The sequence below is a fragment of the Topomyia yanbarensis genome, chromosome 3, assembly GCF_030247195.1.
Source record: "Topomyia yanbarensis strain Yona2022 chromosome 3, ASM3024719v1, whole genome shotgun sequence".
NCBI classification, from domain to species: Eukaryota; Metazoa; Arthropoda; class Insecta; order Diptera; family Culicidae; genus Topomyia; species Topomyia yanbarensis.
In genome coordinates this window covers 104814909-104835912 of record NC_080672.1, presented here as the reverse complement: position 1 = coordinate 104835912, position 21004 = coordinate 104814909, and the positions used below count along the sequence as shown (strand labels likewise).

Sequence of the window (21004 nt, the reverse complement as noted above, 5' to 3'; positions counted from 1 at the left end):
CCAAGTCGCCTCCTAATTGCTATCCACAGACCACAGAATCTATACCTCCTAGCCCCAACGAATGGCTCCGCGGCACGCGATCCTACCATCGTATCTCTGCGTGCAAGAACCACTTTTGAATAAAAAGTAAAAAAATAACAAGCGCTGGGACCATAAATCATAACTATGCGGCATCTCCATTTCGCCAAAATAGTTCGCGGGCGTTGGCTCTAAACGGATGGGAAATTGAATTAAATGTGCAACACTTACCTTGTTTTTCGGACGAGGACAGTAACTTTCCAGTGACGGCCGCTTCCTCGTCCCTCGCCGACAGGGTGGCGTCCGATTTGGTTACCTTGAAGCGTTCTGGCATCTTGGAGGCTGTGCTATCCTTGCACACTCAAATCTTAGGAATGTTACCACTTGCCGCGTTGGATGATTGCTATTTACGATTTTTTGCTTACTAATCACTTCATTAAACAACTAAACACTTTCACAAACACTGCTCGACTGGGAGCATACATAAACCACTTTCACGCCGATAATAGGTAGCACCACTGCACTACTACAATTTGATGTACTTTTTATTCACTAGCCATACAGGAATGAGCGAAGAAAAACCCAAGGAAAAAATAAGCGTATCTGAAAAAAGAAATAGAAGAAAAAAACCTTGTGAATAATATTGCTAAAATTATAACATGACTGAGGGCAGGGTTTAAAATTTTAGGCACTCGGATTCAACGTTATCATCAGAAATTATTATGTGATACGCAAAATATTTTTTTCTTGTCATGTTCGGGTTAGCTTTGAAGCTTTGGAGCTTTAAAACAACATTTTCGTTGTGAAATGTGACTTTAACTGCTACCACCGAGAGCTGAGTATTTTATGCACCGGATGAAACTTCCGCGTTTTCACACGAACAATTTTTTATTGTAAAAAGATACTTTTATTAGTAGTTCATCGATTCAAGTTGTCTAGAAAAAATAAGATCATTAACATCAGCATGTTCGTAATTCGGGGGGAGGGGGGTTAACCTCGGGGGTCCTACAGGAGCTGTAAAGCTGGGTTCTCGGAAGTACTCCCTGTCAGAATCACACACTACAATTGCAGACGAGACGAGAAAGCCTTCACCCACTAAAAAACTTAGCAGTCACCCACTAAAACATTGCTTAGGGTGAACTGCAGTGGTCCGTGATTCTGAATGTGACATTGAGTGCACGGTTCAGATTAGCGGACGTAGGGACTTTACGATCGCATGTATCATCGCAAAGGGCTCGAGCGTTTGTGCGTTATCGTTTGTATGTCGTGTGTGCTAGCGTATATGTAAAATCGCGATCATTAATTCGATTTTAAAACCGTGTGGTCATTCCTTATTCGCGTGTGTTCTTCAATGATCGCGCGCACCGTAAATCTGATAAAGTCATTGGTGTGTTTCGATTTCGTTTCGTAGGAATTTTAATGTCGGATAGCTTATTGCTGGAATAATTTAGCGCCGGCTTGACGCTAAATACCAAAACAGGAACACAATTTATGTTCTGTTATGTCGATGAGATATAGCGAAGCCGAAACTTGTTTTGGCTTAGCAGGCCGATGCGAAGTTTGAGTTATGATTTGTTCCTTGCATGTACAAAGAATGCTTTACCCAAAAATTTGCACCCCTGAGAGAACTTTTAGTGTCTACTCAATTTTTCTCCTTGGGGATAAATATAGTATAGTGGATCTGATACTTTAATGTACGATTTAGATGCTAGAGGAAAGTGAGTTCCCCCATATAACTCGGTCTCCCGGTCATGTCACCATGGAATGTTGTCTAATGGAAATGAACATCGTTTTTAACGGTCTAACATGGACATGGACCTAGGCTACTATGATCGAGGGTAAGGACTTCAGGACGTGATCGAACCATGCTCGCGCGAACATGTGTATTTGTATGTTCACGTTCGATACCGCGTTTGTATTTTAGAAGTGCTAAACGTTCACTTAATCACAGGGGATTTTTCATGTTTGCAAGATCGCTTAGCTGTTTTTGGATGCTCGCGAAAGACCCGAGCGTTTGTATGTTAACGTGTTGGATCATAAAGGGCGTTTGTAAGTCGCCAGTTGTAAAGTACTGTCACCTATCTTTTTTCACAAAAATCTCGGAAACGCTTCATCATAATGTCAATTTAGTCTGTTTCTAACAACCGACAAAATCAATCACGAAACTGTCTTCTTCCTGCTTCCACAACTTCAATCTGGTATACATAGTGTGACGAACAAAGGAAGTCGTTATTTATCTCAAAATCAACAGTCAGTACCATCAACGAGCAAGCTAGCACCAACGACGACTTAGTGATGACTAGAACGAAGAGGCTGTGCGTGCGTGAATGAGCTGACGGTGCACATGTAGCGATTACTAGTAATATTCTTTGGACCGAAATTTATAAATAAGGGTAATAAATTGAAATCCTCTGAATAGAAGGATGATTGGGTTTACCTACAAAAGATTACCATTTATGGGCAGGTCTTCGAATTAGTCATCGTTTCCGACAGCATGAAGTAACAAGTTACTTTACGCTTGTCCGGACATGCCGTAGACTCAGGTGATTCGCATTTCTAATGCCAAAAGATCTTGACTCCTACGGTAGCAGACAAAAAGTTGAGTCGCCGGTGAGCTCTAAGCTTACATATATGATTCTTCCACGCTTTTCTAAACTTTCTCCCTTCAACTCCTTGCTCTCCTTGAGTACTATGGCTCCTAATATTGAAAAATATACTTCACCTTCCAGTCCCTTGCTAATTAAATGACGTAACAACTGTGGACAAAAAGGTTATACATCTGGTAACATTTTGGCAATAATGATTTTATGCATGGCTAAATATTTTTCAAGCTAAATCCAATAAGGCAAAGGTACTTTTTTCGATGTTTTCAAAATAAAGAGGTATGATAGGTTAATATTCGAGGTTAAATAAAATGTACACACATATAAAATCATCGATTCAACTTTCATTTGAAGAGTATGAATACTGCAGATTATTGAAAAATTAAAAACACAATCCAAAACATAATCCTACGACGTCATGCAGATAAGAAAATGAGGAATTGGCAAATGATGTGAAAAATCATGAAACCGCGGAAGGAAATGTTGAAAAAACATGTTTTTCTCAGCAGCTACGTCTGGTTTTGTACTCGCAAATGACTTCTTCGGTGCCTTTGTCGTCGCTAGAGTGTGGAATTGAAGCTGTGCATTCCGAATCACGTGGTTAGGTGTGCGACGATTACGTTTGCGCTTCGAAGCATTTTTTAATTCCTTTTCCTTCTCTTTATCGATCAAGTTTTTTTCGATTATATTCTTAAGCGGGGTGTTGTGTTGAGGGTTTCAGGGTGGAATAAAGCACTTTTATTGCGAATTTTTGACACATTTTGGTGAAGTGAATTAATAAAAAAAATTGTCCATTATAATGTATCATTTCAATAACATTCTGTAATTTTCTCATGCAGAAATATCGACAAGCGACACGGTGACGGAGCGTTTGGTAGAAAAAAATACGATTTGCGATGTTAACTGCCATTCAAAGGTTCGATTTATTTCAAATTTTGCATACACATTCTATGTAAAAAATACCTATCCCCTACGTTGAGTTTTCGAGATAATTTTTCGTTTAAGGGGCTTTTCAACTCATAAAATGGCGGAATTTTTCGTGAAAGATAGAAATTTTTATTTCAAATTAGTAAAAAGCACCCTTATTGAATAATTATCTCAAAAACTCAACTAAAACCTTTGAATCGAAAATTTTTCAAATTCCTAAAAAAGGTTTTTTAAAAAAAATTGTACTATAAAACTGCTCAAATTTTGGGCTTTTCTTAAAAAAAATTCATTCACATTTTTTTTTAAGTTTTCATAGTGTGCTCGAACTCTACCAAGTTTCAAAAAAATTTCTATTACTTTGAAAAAAGTTTCGAATTTTAATATAAAACGTATGAAAAAATATATTGATTTCCCACATAAAATTCAATTGCTTTGGGGCACTTGTTAAATGGTTCAATTTCGCCCAATTTTTTTAAGTCTTGATTTATTTTTTACCGGAAATGGATAAAATTCCAATATTGCAAATCTAACTGCACCAAGATAGTCTTGGGACCCTTAACCATCCACAGTACGGCATGGAGCTCCTCTCATGATGATAAGCGGTCTACCTTATTTCACGAGCTTTGTGACAATTTCAATATGACCGGGAGAAATGTAATGCGTGATTTTAATTCTGCTCAATTTCGCTACAATTCCATGGTATGTGGAAGGTTATCTCTGATCCGCCGGTTGTAATTATCTGCCGATCGTAATCACGATCGCTAATCGATCCGAGCAATAGGAAACAATAAAAGTTTCATATGACATCATACGAAACATTGACCTGTTGCGAGTCATAGAGAACGTACTCTGTGCTTGTGGCCACGAATATCACGACACCGAGCATGTTCGGATTCGAGAAAGTCCACCCAATGTTCCGGTTCGAGATGTGCTGGTAAGCCGCAAGCTCCCCTATATGTTTCTTATCTACATACATCGTTTAAAAAGTTCACAATATCCAAATTTAGACACTAATTTCATGCTAAACTAATTTTCATGAGTCCACTGTGACGCCTTTGTCGCTATAACGATACCATACCATTGATTGTTTGGAGCGAGCTCAAGAGCATAGTAAAGCACCATCGCATAAGAAAACCATACTGTAACATAAGCAACATCCTACCAACTCGGTGTAGTGCCGACCCGTACCAGATACATGATCATCTTTATCCACACTGCTATAGTAAATCCAGAATTGTTCCTTGGACCACCAAAACATTTTTCTCTCAAATGTGGCAAATTTTTGCGTTATGTAATCTATGAATGGTTCTTTATGGGTCACGGTTGTCAACATATTTTGGGTTTGTTTGTAAATATGATATACAGTCGTTTATAGAACATTTCATGCTGTACAGTTGTTGCTGGTTAGTCAGTAAATTCCGATTTGCTGAAGATGCTTATATATCTGTGTATGTTGATGTTATTTGCGATGGATGCCATTTTCTTAGATTAGAAATTATTGATGGAAAGCATCATGGCGATTCTTTTCTTAAGGGGAGGGAGAAGGGTTTGCAGGAAAATACTTTTTTCGCTATTTATTTTTAGAACTTTGCGTGAAGCGAATTAATCAAAGCTGTTGTACATTACAGTGTATCATTTCAATATTATTCTGTAATTTTTCTATGGAAAAATATCGACAAACGACTCAGTGAGGAAGCTTTTTGCAGAACGTCTCTGGAAAAACATGATTCGCTGTGTTATCTGTCATTCAAAAACTACTTACCCGATTTTTTCCAAACTCTACATACACATTCTATGTAAACAATTATCCAACCCCTACGTTGAGTTTTTTAGATAATTTTTCAATTAACCCTCCGGAAGTCGCGCTTATGACTGAACGAGCAGCCGCTGGTTTCCTAAGACGATTTCGTTAGATTTTCAGAGCAGCGTGCACTCAGTGCACTAGCGCGACTGCCGGAAGGTTGAGGGAGTTTTTATTCATAAAAAGGCGAAATTTATCGTAAAATCGTTTCTAAAATGGCTGAAATACCCTTTTAATTGAAAATTTATCTGAAAAACTCGACGTAAGGGTTATGTATTTTTTACGTAGAATGTTGTAAACAAAATTTGAAAGTAATCGGTTAAGTAGGTTTTGAATGGCAGGTAACACCGCAAATCATCTTTTTCCAGAGACGTTCTGCAAAAAGCTTCGTCACCGAATCATTTGTCGATATTTTTGCATAGAACAATTACAGAATATTATTGAAATAATACACTATAATGTACAACAGTTTTGATTAATTCGCTTCCCGCGAAGTTCTAAAAAAATCGCAAAAAAGTGTTTTTTTTTACGCTGAAACCCTTACCTCTTACTTAATTTATAATTTGTAATTTAAAGGTGCGATACGAAGAACTGGTTTGCAAAGGAACGGAGCTACCATCAAGTGATCTCACAAGCGGAGTTCATGGCATAGCTGAGTAAAAGGCATTTGCGACATTTAAATGCGAGACTTCGACATTCGGACTTGCTATTAACTATAATAAGCTGATAGAGAACGAATCAATCTGAATTGTGAACGAGGTGGAAATTGAGTACAGTACTATGTTATCGAGGAGGTCATACAGCATGAAACACTACTGACGTTAGCCACGAGGTGAAAAGGAGTGTTGCAAAAAGGACTTTCTACGGTTCAGCTAGTATTCCGTAGCCTACCGCGTGATTAAGATGATGTGGGTGGAAGAGGAAATTCCATCCAATTGGTTGGATGGTCTGATATAATCCAAGTACAAGAACGGAGCAAACTCCAGTGTAACAATTATCGAGGCGTAACGATCCTCAATACCTCCTACAAGGAACTCTCTCGTGTTCTGTTTAGCAAACTGTACCCGTTGACCGAATCCCATGCGGGTTTCGATAAGGACGATCAACAACAGACCAGACCAGATAAGTTCACTGGATAACAACTTGCGCATTCATCATCTGTTTGTGGATTTCAAGTTGGGGTACGAATCAGTGAAACGAAACGAACTGTGACAGATAATACTTGAACATGGCATTCCGAGTAAACTGATTCGTATGATACTAAGGGGGTCCAAATCAAACGTAAAAATAGCCGCAGATACTCCCGACTTGATCTTCGTGATAAATGAGTCGAAGCAATACGATGCACCCAGTAATCTATTGTTTAAAGTAGTGCTCGAGTCGATAATCGTGAGAACTCACATGCTTCTTGGCTTCGCGAACGACATCCAAATCATTGGCGTTAATCGCAGAGCAGTGAAAGAGGCATTTATGCTTTTTAAAAGACTGTGAGAATCGGACTGAATATAAGCTTTATCAAGACAAGTTGATATATTTTGGTAAAAAGGTGTAGTGGTTCTATGGTCTACGTAGCCTACAGACACGTACAAAGCTTGATCTATACAAATCTCTGACACTCTTTGTTGCTCTGTACGGTCATGGGACATGGGAAGTACAATCGAGTGCTCGGCGTGTTTGAGAGAAGAACTCCTTGTTCAATTCTCGACGGCACAGTAGAAAGTGGAGAATGGTGCAGACGCATGAATCACTATCTATACAAACATGCTGATATTGGAAGGTTAATAAAAACGGTACCTTGAAATGGACATGTAGCGCTAATGTCGAAAGAAAGATCAGCTAACGTTATGCTCAGTTAACCTGAAGCTCTGAAGAGCTCTATCAAGTATAAAAGTATGTTACCATCAAAAAATGAATAAACCACGACAATCTCCAGTGGGCTGGGCATGTAGCGTAAATGCAGGAAGAGATACGCTAAAGTTATGTTCTACAGAGAACCTGGAAGAGATCGACAACTTCCGGGCGGACCCACACTCGCTGTGCAATCGAAGAAGATGCCCGTAGTTACAAAGAGTCTAGAAAGTGACGACTGCAATACATTCTGTTAAGATTCGAAGCGCACGAATTATTCGGCAACGATGATGATGATGCCTTTCTCTTGAAAGACTCCGGCAGGGTTTTTCGTAAACCGATGTTTGGTTACACAATTTACACGTGGCTGTTTGATGGCAACACAGCGCGTTCTGAGCATACGGAGTGGCTTGAGTCAGTGTCACGAATTATGGAATATTGGAGGATCATTGCATTTTTAGCTACCTTTGTTTCCAATACCTCAACAATCTCACTTATTCATATTACGACCAGAATATCATAACTATATCGATAATAGTAAGCGTTATGAAATTGTAAAAAAGCACTACAGTTTTTGAGCAAAATTTGAGCATTTTTCCCTCAAGGCATCGCATCCAATTCTCAGCGGCCAGGATAATTGTAGTGCCAGTACTACTATTCTGCTGACGCTTAAAATTCTTCCTTCGAACAACCGATTATCAGACCACCGCTTTACCCTCTAAACCGTTATACTAAAGTGTAAAATTTACTAGATCTTGATTTGTAGGCCTTCTTGCTAATTGTAGTGTTTTAAGTTCTTGCAATGAAATTACAAGTGATTATTGAACTAATTTTTTCTCTCTCAATAAACATGCCACATCACGAATAGATAGACATCTTGTATCACTTTATATTAACAGCCACTGTAACACCAACACTGTGTCTACATAATCGAAAAATAAATTCTGCATCGTACTTTTAGAGAGATTACCCATTCAGCTTTCCATCGTATACAAATTATTCACCTAACGCATCGAGCTACATCCAATACACGGAGGAGAAAATCATTTAAGGGTTTTAGTATGTTCCTCGTTCCTAAGAACCAGTATAATAACAAAAGTGACCTGACACTGCTGAACTACTCATCACGGACGTATCTTAAACATGATACTACCATTTGAGCCCATGCGTTGAACAATGGTGGCAGACGCTGCTCTAACCAACTCCATCGAATGAGTAGGGCAATAATAGAAACACGAAACGCTACATTCTATCTGTTTCTTTTTGTTATTTAGAAAAGCTATCGTCAACCGGCAAATGAGTCATCTGAAATAGGGTAAATATTGATTTTCAAGTAGCCAAGCCGAAGCAATCTTCAACGCAATGGTTTAAACCAAAGTCACGATGATTGCACGTTTTGCGTTCGATGTAACAAAACATCTTATCAATCAAATTGATTAAAAATCGATAAAAAAGCAACACCCACAATCCTAAATTATCCTATTACCTAATCGAAGGCTCACGCGAATAATGATGCAAATTCTTCCGAGGATTAGACGCTAAATCTTTATCGCCCACCTACTTCGCGTAAATCGCGTAGCAATCGGAAAGATAAACTTTGATCCCACGCCGCCCACTCTACAGCACCTGAAAGTATGCACATAACTTCTTTGAACCGATATTATCTTGTTTTGGCCTTTCTCATATATTTTTTTCAATTGAAACTTGCTGGCAACAACAAGTAGGTGCGTGCAATCTAATCAATCGGCAGCAAATTGAGATTTTTTTGATTGTTTAGGCGGCACCAATAGAAACACAATAACAATATCAATCTTGCAGGCATATCAATGTAGTGTATAGTTGATAATGATGAGCAAAATAGGCCACCAAGGCACGCTGAAGTGCCCGATAATATTATTACTAATTAATACAAATATGACTGCAATTTCAATAAGGAACTGATCGTATTCAGTCATCTTTGACAGAATAGACTAAAACTGCGTTAGTAATGATTATATAGAAATCTTACGCAATAATCAACGTACACCTAGTGTAAATAGGTATCACCAAAAATCACTGGAAACCACTCACCTCAAATCGTAAGGCAGAACTAGATAAACCGGTAAGTTCGATTCTCACAACACACTATTACACATCCGGGCGGGACCTAATCTTCCAAGCGACTGGCCTTAGTCAGCTTTTCGACTGGCCGGGAATCGGGAAAAAATATATGTATATTACATCACTTGTTTTTCGACAGCACCGGCGACGAGATATTGAACAAACGTGAGGCCGGAATCGGGCGTCGAAATTTTAAAGATAAGAAAACCGCACACTTCTGCCCGAAGAAGGTGCGAAGCGATAAGGTCTATTCCGTCTATTCGCATACCACAAGTGCGACTATTCTGCCAGTCTGGCAAACTTAATGCGAAGGCCGGCAATCGTGGCAAAGGTTGGGTGCATTACTTTTTATCGTTACCAGCTTCAAACTGCAAATACTTGATGGATTTGAAATCGGACGAGATTATGAGCCTGGTTTAGCTACTTATCGAGCACAAATCCTGACCGTAATCCGAACTTTCGCAACAATATGGCGGTCATCGTGAAGTTCGCTCCGCAGTTCCGTAATTCAAGGTCAAATAAAATAGAATTATAAATAGTTAAAACTAAAATTTACTTAATGCTTGTAACTTTTGAAAGTCAACTTGACAATGCAAATTGTAGGCGATTTGTTGTTCTTAAAAAGCTTTCCTAGCTCTATTACTATAATATTCAACAGTGAAAGTTCCCTATTTCTAGAACCGCTCATCATCCAGGATCAATTATTCAGTTCCTTTCACCGATACAGAGTCATTGCCAGCCGTTCAAGGCAGCTACCGCTCGTTGTTCTATTTGTAAGCTGACCTAAATAAAAAAGTCATTCATTTCCACCAACTTCGTCATCCCTAGCAAGTTTGATTGATTGTTGATTGGTTGAATCTCTAACGGGGTTGGATAAAGACATCCTAATGCCTAGCTATGCGGGATATGCGAAGCGCGTGAATGACCGAGACGTGATATATAATACTGACCCACAACCGGTGGCTTACAACGAACGACGGCCTAGGGGAGGTTAAGAGTAACGAACTTTCGGAAATAGAACAATCGAAAACAGCTGCGAAGCGGATTATTCCAAAAGCCACCAACTAGTAGTATACATATATACTCTTACACAAGGACGCTTTTTACCAGTCTCGTTCAGCAAAAATAGCGGAATTGTGCGACGTTTAATCGCTTGTTAGTCACGCGAGTTTTTTTGCCATCGTGGCATTTTTCAGAGTATCCTGGGAAGGGGGCTTGAAAGTATGTAATTCGTCAAAAGGCCAAGTTCAAATAGATGACAACGTTTTCTTTTTTGCTTCGGTGGAGAAAAACTTTGTATTTTCCTCATTCGATGCAAGAGATCTGATTAATTTATAGAGATATCAGGACGAACTAGGGGTGCCCCTGGAGTATCCCTACATTCGCAATTGCATTTTACGATGGAAAAGATTATGGAAAAGAGACGTATCACTTTATAAATTGCCTTGGAAACGATTATATAAATACACCAAGAAGATTAGTTTTAGCCCTTAGCTTCTAGAGCTCACAATTTTTATGCGATACACCTTCTTCTACTCTAATTCGACTAGCATCATAGTGTGTTGTAAAATAATTAGTAAGATGGCAAAAAATGGCCATTCTGAATATTCCAAACGGGTAGGGTGCAACGCCTTGGAAAAAGTTCCTAAACAAAATTTGAGCTTAATCAGATAAGATAGAGAGATGTGTGTTTGTGTTAACCATCTTAACTAGCCGGTAGTGATTTACAAAAAAAAAGATGTATTTAAACATATTCATGCAAATAACTTGGTTCGCAGATTTAGGTAGGTGTTAGCTCAATTGACTTTCCGATGACCCATTTCGTATAAAGCGCCAGATATGTTCCGAGGTGATCGTTCCATCCACCAGCTCCGCCTTACTGTAATGTTTGTATCAAATGGATTATAACATTACAGTAGGACTTTCGATTTCTTACATGAGGTAAGAAATCGACACGTATTTAGTGTATTAATTTGATTTTTGTGAATACAAATTAGAATATGTCCATAGAAAAATATACCAGATTTTCTATTTCCTTTATCATCTCCTACTTACGAAACTAACTGATAGTTGCTTATCCATATTTCTTGTATAAAAAACAAAAAAAGAAAAATACATCCCCACACGGTTCATAAATTATATCTAGAGAAAATCCAGAATAGAACGCAAGCAACAATTAGAGACTCTCCTTCTCTTCTGCTCATTACTCGATCGTTTCAACATTTACTACTCTGTTCTTTGCATAATATTCCAGCAAAAACCGTCGGCTTTCGGTATGTACTGGAAAACTAGTGCAAGGTTTTATAGTGACGTCGTAATAATCGAAACAGAATGTAACCAAAGAGTGGCTCTCAATCCCTAGTAACAATTGAAGTTTTATGGTAGTTTTACAGCCACTCATAAAACTTAGATTGCACTTGTAGCCTTCTATAAAACATCAATCGTTACTTGGGATGCTACTCACGTCCCACTCTGAAACTTCTCCAGATATCCCCACAATATCCAGCTTCTTTCTCACGCATCAAACAGCCCGAGCAATCCTTTCTCTTTCCCACCTTTGCACAGTGGTCGGAAATGCCAAAAACGTGAACTTAATTTACTAGAGGCCAAACCATCGAATATATTCACAGGGTGTCTTTGGACGAATTGTTCGTATGAATATTCCCCACAATCTGATTAAAATTAAAATGAGGCATGGCTTACTACGATCGAACTAAAAAAATATTGAATTTTTTAACATTCTTTTGTAAGCATTAAATTCATTATGACATGTATATTTGAGTATATATCAGTTTGGAATCTCCAACGATATTAAAATCCTCATATTTTTACTCCCACGTTTATAAAATCGGAAATAATCACTTGTAAGTAAAAATCATTCTTGCAATTGAATATCAAACCAAAAATTAATAAAAAAAAAAATTTCGAAAGTTGTCCTACTGGAGCTGTAGAGCTAGGTTCTCGGAAGGGCTCCCCGTCAGAATCACATACTACAATTTGCAGACGAGACAGGCAATGTCGGCCACTAAAACACTGCTTTAGGCCAATTGTAGCGGGCCGTGATTCTGAATGTGATATTCATTGTACGGTTCAGGTATGTGCGGGCGTGTATCATCGCTAAGAGCTCGAGCATTTGTACGTTAACGTGTTCGATCGCGTGTGCGTTTGTATGTAGCGTGTGCGAAGGTGTATGTAACTTCGAGTGTTCTTCTAATTTAAAACCGTGTACCTTTCGCATATTCGCGTGTGTTCTTGAATACTCGCGCGCTGACCGTGAATCCAATACTTTATTTTTGGTGTACGGCTAAGATGCTAAAAAAGAGTGAGATCTTTCATATCATAGAGTTCCCGGTTATGTCGCCATGGAACGTGTTTAGCGGATATGAACTTTATTTTTTATTGGTCCTACTGAATGTATGGACCTAAGCTATTAGGACAGAGAGTAATGGTTTCCGGACGTGACCGATTTATGAGCGCGCGAAAACGGACGTTTGTAAGTTCGCGCTTGAGACAGCGTTTGAAACTTCGTAAGTGCTAAAACGTTCTTCTTATTACCGGGGTGTTATTAAGTTTGCGCGATCGCGAACCGTAGGTGTGCGTTGTTAATCGCGAAGGGCTTAAGCGTTCATATGTAAACGTGTTTGTCACGTGTGCTCGCGTTCATGTGACTTCGCGGGTCCAAGACTGGATTTTGTAACCGTGTGGCATTTCCTATATACGCGTGCGTTCTTGGATGGTCACGCGAACCTCCATTCTGATAGCTAGTTTTCGGTGTACAATTCACATTCTGACAGGGAGTAAGTTACCCCATATCACTAGAGTCCTCGGTCATGTCGCTATGGAACGTGGTGTCCAGTGGATATGTTAGCTTTCTTTTTTTAATTGGTCCAATTGAAGGCATGGACCTAGTCGGCTGACATCAAGGATAGAAACATCCGGAAGTGACCGATTCATCGTACGACCGCGGGAGTTTTTAGGTTCACGCTTGAGACAGCGTTTGAAAATTTATAGGAGCTGAGACATGCACTTTATCACCGGGATGTTATCATGTTTACGAGATCGCGGGTGTAGGTGCCGTGGATTGTCGCGAAGGGCTCAAGCATTTGTATATTAATATGTTTGTCACGTGTATGTGACTTCGCGTGTATAATTTCGATTTGATGTAGTATGTATTCTTGCTTGATGGCGCGCGAACCGTGAGTCTGGTGCTTAATTTTTAGTGTATGGTACAGATGGTAGAAGAGAGTTCGTTTCCCCATATCACTAGAGTTCCAGGTCATGTCACCATGGAACGTGTTGTTTAGTGAATATGAGCGTCACTTTTTTGATTGGTTCAACTGAAGACATTAGTACAGACTGCTAGAACCGAGGTAAGACTTCCGGACGTGGCCGTTTCATGATCGCGCGAGTGATGGGTCAATGTTGGAGACCGCGTTTGGATGTTTAAAGATGCTACGTTTATTTAACTACCTGAGTTTTTTCATTTAAGTTGTTTGACGACTGTTGTTAATTATTCTGAGGATGTTATCGGCTGAATCAGTCAAAATAAAACGGCAAAAACGAAGTATTGCTTCTTAATCCGACAATTTCGGTGATTTTATTTCACCTTTATCAAGGAGTCTATAAAATGAAAATATTTCCGTTACTGTTGTCTGTTTGTCTGTGGTTTTTTGTACTCACTGAAACGGTTCGTTTTTTTGTTAAGTGTGTTTGTGTCCAACATAGGTTGTCCGGTGTGTGTTTATAATGGCGTCCTTCTATAGCTAATTTAGTTTCAATGAAAAAATATATTTTATCCTGTACAAAAGTTGTACTTACTGTACATATGCGTATTTTTTACTGCACCGCACTTTAAAATAATCGGTGTTTAAAAGCTCGTCTTGTTTTAGTGCTTTTATAGCAGCGAAACGTGGGTAAATTTTTGCGCAGAGCGAGAAACTGTGGTGTTGTCTTTCCTACTTGTCTACTACTTTTGATTCGATTATAGCGTGTGTGTTTGTGAGAGTGTGTATTATTGCTGTTTTGTGATCATATACTATTGCGTGTTACATTGGTTGTCATTTTTCGTTTGTTTTGATTCTCAATATCTAGAGTGTGAATAATTCCAGCATAGATGGAATTTAAACCTTCTGTATCTGTTCGCTTATTAATACTGTTTTTGCTAGTGATTATGTGGCATACTTCTATGTAGGGAAGTGCATGTGGTTTACAGTTTTTGGCTAATATGCTAGTATTTTCAAAGTCGAACCTGTGATTGTGTTTAATACTGTGATCCATTAGTGCTGTTTTCTCCTTTAGATGGGCAATTTGTATTTCTGTTGTGTCCGATCTATCCTGTAGAAGTTTGTCCCAAGTATTGTAGTGTGTCTTGTGTCCGCATATCCTGGTTTTTAGCATATTTGACGTCATTCCTATGTAGCATGAACTGCACTGTTTGCATGGAATACTGTAAATAACGTTGCTGTGGTGATCGGCTGGAACGGGATCTTTAATTTTTGTGTAGAATTTTCCAACTGTTTTTATGTTTCTATGTGCAAGTTGTATGTGTTTGTAGTCGTTTTTCAGGTGTTTTCCAATTTGGTTTGATAAGTATGGAATGTATGCTATTGACCGGTAAGTAGTTTGCAGGTTTTTATCGGTAGTCTGAAGGGTGAGTATGTTGCGTTCGTGCATCCTATTGATCAGTCTATGTCGAAGTTTTTTTGGGTAGTTGTTAAGACTGAGTTGTTTATCTATGATGCTTATTTTTTCGTTGTCTCGCAGGTTGGATGACAAATAGTTGACTCGATGAATAAAATTTTTGGCCATGTTTATCTTTTGATGGAGCGGATGGAATGAATTGTAATTCAAAAATCTGCCACTTGCGATGGGTTTCATGTACCAAAAGCGCATAAAATTGGATTACCCCTCCGGCCCGTTGTACCTAACATGACCGCCCCAGCATACAACCTTTCCAAAATGATAGGAAAAATCATTCAGAACTCGATCAATAGCTCATACAACATAAAAGACTCCTTCTCATTCTGCGACTTCATAAACACTATAACACTCCCACCGGACTATATACTCATATCCCTAGATGTGACGGCTTTGTTCACGTCAATCCCAAAAGCCCTGGTAGCACACGATATCATACATAGATGGGACGATATCAAGCTACATACGCACATCAACTTGGACCTTTTCATGGAAATAGTAGAATTCTGTATCGACTCCAGCTACTTCAAATACGATGGCCAACATTACTTACAAGTTTTCGGAACCGCCATGGGAAACCCTCTGTCCCCTGCCCTAGCTGACCTAGTCATGGAAACACTTCTAGACACCGTAATAAGACTACTATCTTTCAAACCACCTTTTGTCAGAAAATATGTTGATGATCTAATAATGGCAATCCACAAGGACAAACTAGAACATGTTGTTGAAACTTTCAACAATTACAATAGTCACATCCAATTCACCTATGAACTGGAAGTGGACAATAAAATACCGTTTTTAGACATGCTGCTCATACGACAACAGAATCAACAGATCAAAACAGAGTGGTACATGAAACCCATCGCAAGTGGCAGATTTTTGAATTACAATTCATTCCATCCGCTCCATCAAAAGATAAACATGGCCAAAAATTTTATTCATCGAGTCAACTATTTGTCATCCAACCTGCGAGACAACGAAAAAATAAGCATCATAGATAAACAACTCAGTCTTAACAACTACCCAAAAAAACTTCGACATAGACTGATCAATAGGATGCACGAACGCAACATACTCACCCTTCAGACTACCGATAAAAACCTGCAAACTACTTACCGGTCAATAGCATACATTCCATACTTATCAAACCAAATTGGAAAACACCTGAAAAACGACTACAAACACATACAACTTGCACATAGAAACATAAAAACAGTTGGAAAATTCTACACAAAAATTAAAGATCCCGTTCCAGCCGATCACCACAGCAACGTTATTTACAGTATTCCATGCAAACAGTGCAGTTCATGCTACATAGGAATGACGTCAAATATGCTAAAAACCAGGATATGCGGACACAAGACACACTACAATACTTGGGACAAACTTCTACAGGATAGATCGGACACAACAGAAATACAAATTGCCCATCTAAAGGAGAAAACAGCACTAATGGATCACAGTATTAAACACAATCACAGGTTCGACTTTGAAAATACTAGCATATTAGCCAAAAACTGTAAACCACATGCACTTCCCTACATAGAAGTATGCCACATAATCACTAGCAAAAACAGTATTAATAAGCGAACAGATACAGAAGGTTTAAATTCCATCTATGCTGGAATTATTCACACTCTAGATATTGAGAATCAAAACAAACGAAAAATGACAACCAATGTAACACGCAATAGTATATGATCACAAAACAGCAATAATACACACTCTCACAAACACACACGCTATAATCGAATCAAAAGTAGTAGACAAGTAGGAAAGACAACACCACAGTTTCTCGCTCTGCGCAAAAATTTACCCACGTTTCGCTGCTATAAAAGCACTAAAACAAGACGAGCTTTTAAACACCGATTATTTTAAAGTGCGGTGCAGTAAAAAATACGCATATGTACAGTAAGTACAACTTTTGTACAGGATAAAATATATTTTTTCATTGAAACTAAATTAGCTATAGAAGGACGCCATTATAAACACACACCGGACAACCTATGTTGGACACAAACACACTTAACAAAAAAACGAACCGTTTCAGTGAGTACAAAAAAACCACAGACAAACAGACAACAGTAACGGAAATATTTTCATTTTATAGACTCCTTGATAAAGGTGAAATAAAATCACCGAAATTGTCGGATTAAGAAGCAATACTTCGTTTTTGCCGTTTTATTTTGACTGATTCAGCCGATAACATCCTCAGAATGAGTTTTTTCATACAGGCGAAATCGCGTGCGTAAGTATGTGTGGATTATTGAAATTGCATGGTAGCGTTTGTGGCCATATTTGTGTTATCGCGAAGGCCCCAAGCGTTTCTACCTATATGAGTATAGATAGCGTATAGTAGATAGACTAATAAAAGGAATCATAACATGCCGAATAAAAAAATTATGTAAAGAGCTTGAATACAAGTGTATAAATTGACCGATACTATTTTGGTATACATCAATAATAGAAAAAAGGCAGCCCTAAGTTTGCGCCGCTAAAACAACAAAAATGATCCATAAAAAATTGAAAAACGATCCATAAAAAAGTTGTCAATGTTCCATAAAACAATATTGAAAATCCATAAAAAAGTGTGATTGATCCATAAAAAAGGGTGATTTGATCCATAGATTATGTAAAATTGAACCATAAAATAATCGCAAAAGAGCACTAAAATAGTAATAAAAGAGCAATTAAAATGAACCAATGCCCCATAAAAATATTGGAAATGTTCCATAAAATGATACATTTTGCGCCATAAATTAACTGACATTGATCCACAGAATATTAACAATGTACATTAAAACACGTCGATATGTTCCATAATATCGACAAAAGTGCTCCACGGTATTACAAAATGGAGCAATAAAATGTCAGAAAAAGTTCCATAAATTTGATGAAAATGTTTGCTAAATAATTTTTCTTGGTCCATAGAAGATGTAAAAATGAACATTAGAAATGATTCATATATCGAACGTTAAATTATGGTTCATGGATATTTACAAAACGATCCATAAGAAAATAAAATGTTAAACGATCCATTAATATGTGCTTATGCACCAGAAAATTAAATTTAATGAATTCATGCGAAATTTTTGCTATTCGAACTAATAATAAAGTTTATTACATTTGGTTGTAATGTCAAACTACAACAAACAATGCATACATTATAGTTAAACTTCAGCTTCCGTACCCAACTAGTCAGCTAACTGACCTTAGCTAACCTGAAATCATTATGGCAATTCTTTAAACGTCAGGGTATTTATGATATATGAGCGCTGAGTGTTATTAGACCACCTATACAGGCTGGCATGAGTCGCAAATACTATCTGAATAACTATCTGAAGCGAAAACGGACACTTTATACTCGAACACTGACTAATGTGGCTACGCCACATCGCTTTCTTGTGCACTGTCCGACTTCGCTGCCGCTCAGTCGGCTTTTAACTAGCTATAGCCCCTATGTTTAAGTAAACCGGGCAAACGAGAGGACCACAGGTTTGCCTGCAATTCCAGCTACGGGTTAATCAATGCCTCGTCCAACGGATCCTCAGCGGCTTTGCGCCGCTTCGGATCCTTGGCCTCGGATATGCGGCCAAGCCGCATCACACTAACTCCCAGTATAAGCTCACTTGTTAAAACACTGTCACTGTTATGAGAATTATTAAGCACAACTTATTTTTTAAGTTTACCATAAAATTTCGCATGAATTCATTAAATTTATTTTTTCTAATGCATAAGCACATATTAATGGGTCGTTTTACATTTTCTTTTCTTATGGATCGTTTTGTAAATATCCATGAACCATAATTTCGTTCGATATATGAATCATTTCTAATGTTCATTTTTACATCTTCTATGGACCAAGAAAAATTATTTAACAAACATTTTCATCAAATTTATGGAACTTTTTCTGACATTTTATTGCTCCATTTTGTAATACCGTGGAAAATTTTTGTCGATATTATGGAACATATCGACGTGTTTTAATGTACATTGGTAATATTCTATGGATCAATGTCAGTTAATTTATGGCGCAAAATGTATCATTTTATGGAACATTTCCAATATTTTTATGAGGCATTGGTTCATTTTAATTGCTCTTTTATTACTATTTTAGTGCTCCTTTGAGACCATTTTATGGTTCAATTTTACATAATCTATGGATCAAATCACCCTTTTTTATGGATCATTCACACAGTTTTATGGATTTTCAGTTTTGTTTTATGGAACATTGACAACTTTTTTATGGATCGTTTTACAATTATTTTAAACATTTTATATGCAAAAGTACATTTTCCCTAGAAAAAACTAACTAGTGGATGTACAAAAGAAATAGACTAGCGAAGTAGAATAGAAAAACACATGTAACATGCAATCAAACTCATCTAAATGCAGCAAATGTTGTATATTTACCATTAACGACAATTGCATGCTGTTAGACTTTCATCATGCTATACTGGCCGGGAATGGATGATTCACGTGCGTCGGTAAATTAATTGTACCCTAATTTATCCAATCCGACTTTCCCGAATGAATAGAACCAAATGTACAAATTGATCACCAGAAGTATTAGCCACTATTCTATCATATACGCCAGTTCTGCATCAATTTCCTGACCCAACTGCTACAAATACTCAGACGAACACATACATAGATAGAGATACGACTAGCACCTAACAATTGTACCTACGAAAAATTGTGGAACAATGTTTGCAAACACGGCACACAGCAAAAGTCAATCCACGTCGATCCGCCAGTCGGCCACGCCACCGCGCACAGACTAGTGGTTGAGCGTTGGTATGCGCAGGTGCAGAGTATGAAAAACATAGAACATAAAAAAGGCGCATAAACTCTCTCGGTCTCCTCGATGCACCACTATCGAGGCGTAATGCAAAAGCCATCTTAAAGCAATTGTCTGTCAGAGGTGCTGTAGCACTGATGCACGCAATATGCTTGATGATGTTTGCAATACCGTCAAACCCCTCAAACGTTGGGGAGGGGAATATTTAGTGACACTTTTTACCTCGAAAATACCGATTTAAAATAATTATGACCGAACCGTAAATATTAATGCTGAACACGAGTACTTTGTTGATTTTTTTATATTTTTATCTTTGAACTGGATAATATCCGTCTCGCGTTGCTGCGCCTTTTAACGAAATAGGAGTAAAACACAATTCGTTCCGAAGCACCATTTGGCGGGCAGATAATCCCCAACCAATAGTACACAAATACGCTTCATAACAAATGTCCACTACGTATAAATTTTCACGGCAATCGGTTAAGATGTCTGGAAGTCCATAAATCACATACATACAAACATTGACTTTAGATAACATACGGACATCAACATGAAACATACGCTTGGGGCACGATAGGGCACCATAGGACAATACTAAAATGTAAATTTGAATTATTTTGACAGGGAAATTGTGCGAAAATTCGTGCGAAAAACGTCAAAACGAAGCGAAGAGGACAGACACATTTGCCTTTGTACAAGATGGCGCCAGTATGGGATCAGCCTCTTAACAATTATAGATTCTGTTCGAAACATTTCGTGCTCGAGTGAAAGGAAAGTCATCGTCATCAATGAAAGCGCGTCGCGTGAATTAACAATATAATAATTTAAGGTGTTGTTGAAGCAAAAAAACATGATTGAGAAAGAGAAGGAAAACACACACAACAACTTCAATTACGCACTCTGGCGACGACGAGGACAACGAAGAAGACATTTGCGAGTACAAAACCAGACGCAGCTGGTAAAAACACAAGTTTTTTTCAAAATTTCCTTCTGCGGTTTCAGGATTTTTTACCTGATTTGCCAATTCCTGATTTTCTTACCTGATTTACGTCAATGGATTACATTTATTATTTGTTTGAATTATTAATTTTTAAATGATCTGTAGTATTCATACTCTTTAAATAAAAATTGGACCGCTGATTTTCTAGGTGTGTACATTGCTTTATTTAACCTCGAATATCGTACCTCCAGATTTTAAAAACATCGAAA

General features: G+C 38.0%; 1 protein-coding gene across 1 annotated transcript in view; it reads right to left on the bottom strand.

The window, feature by feature from the left end:
- Positions 1-21004, bottom strand: part of LOC131693203 (solute carrier family 12 member 4) — a 666250-nt gene that overhangs the window by 612014 nt on the left and 33232 nt on the right. The window contains exon 3 of the mRNA XM_058980844.1: positions 250-621. Within this exon, the coding sequence (XP_058836827.1) occupies positions 250-352 (103 nt within the window). The 5' untranslated portion in view covers positions 353-621. The remainder of the gene's footprint in view (positions 1-249; positions 622-21004) is intronic.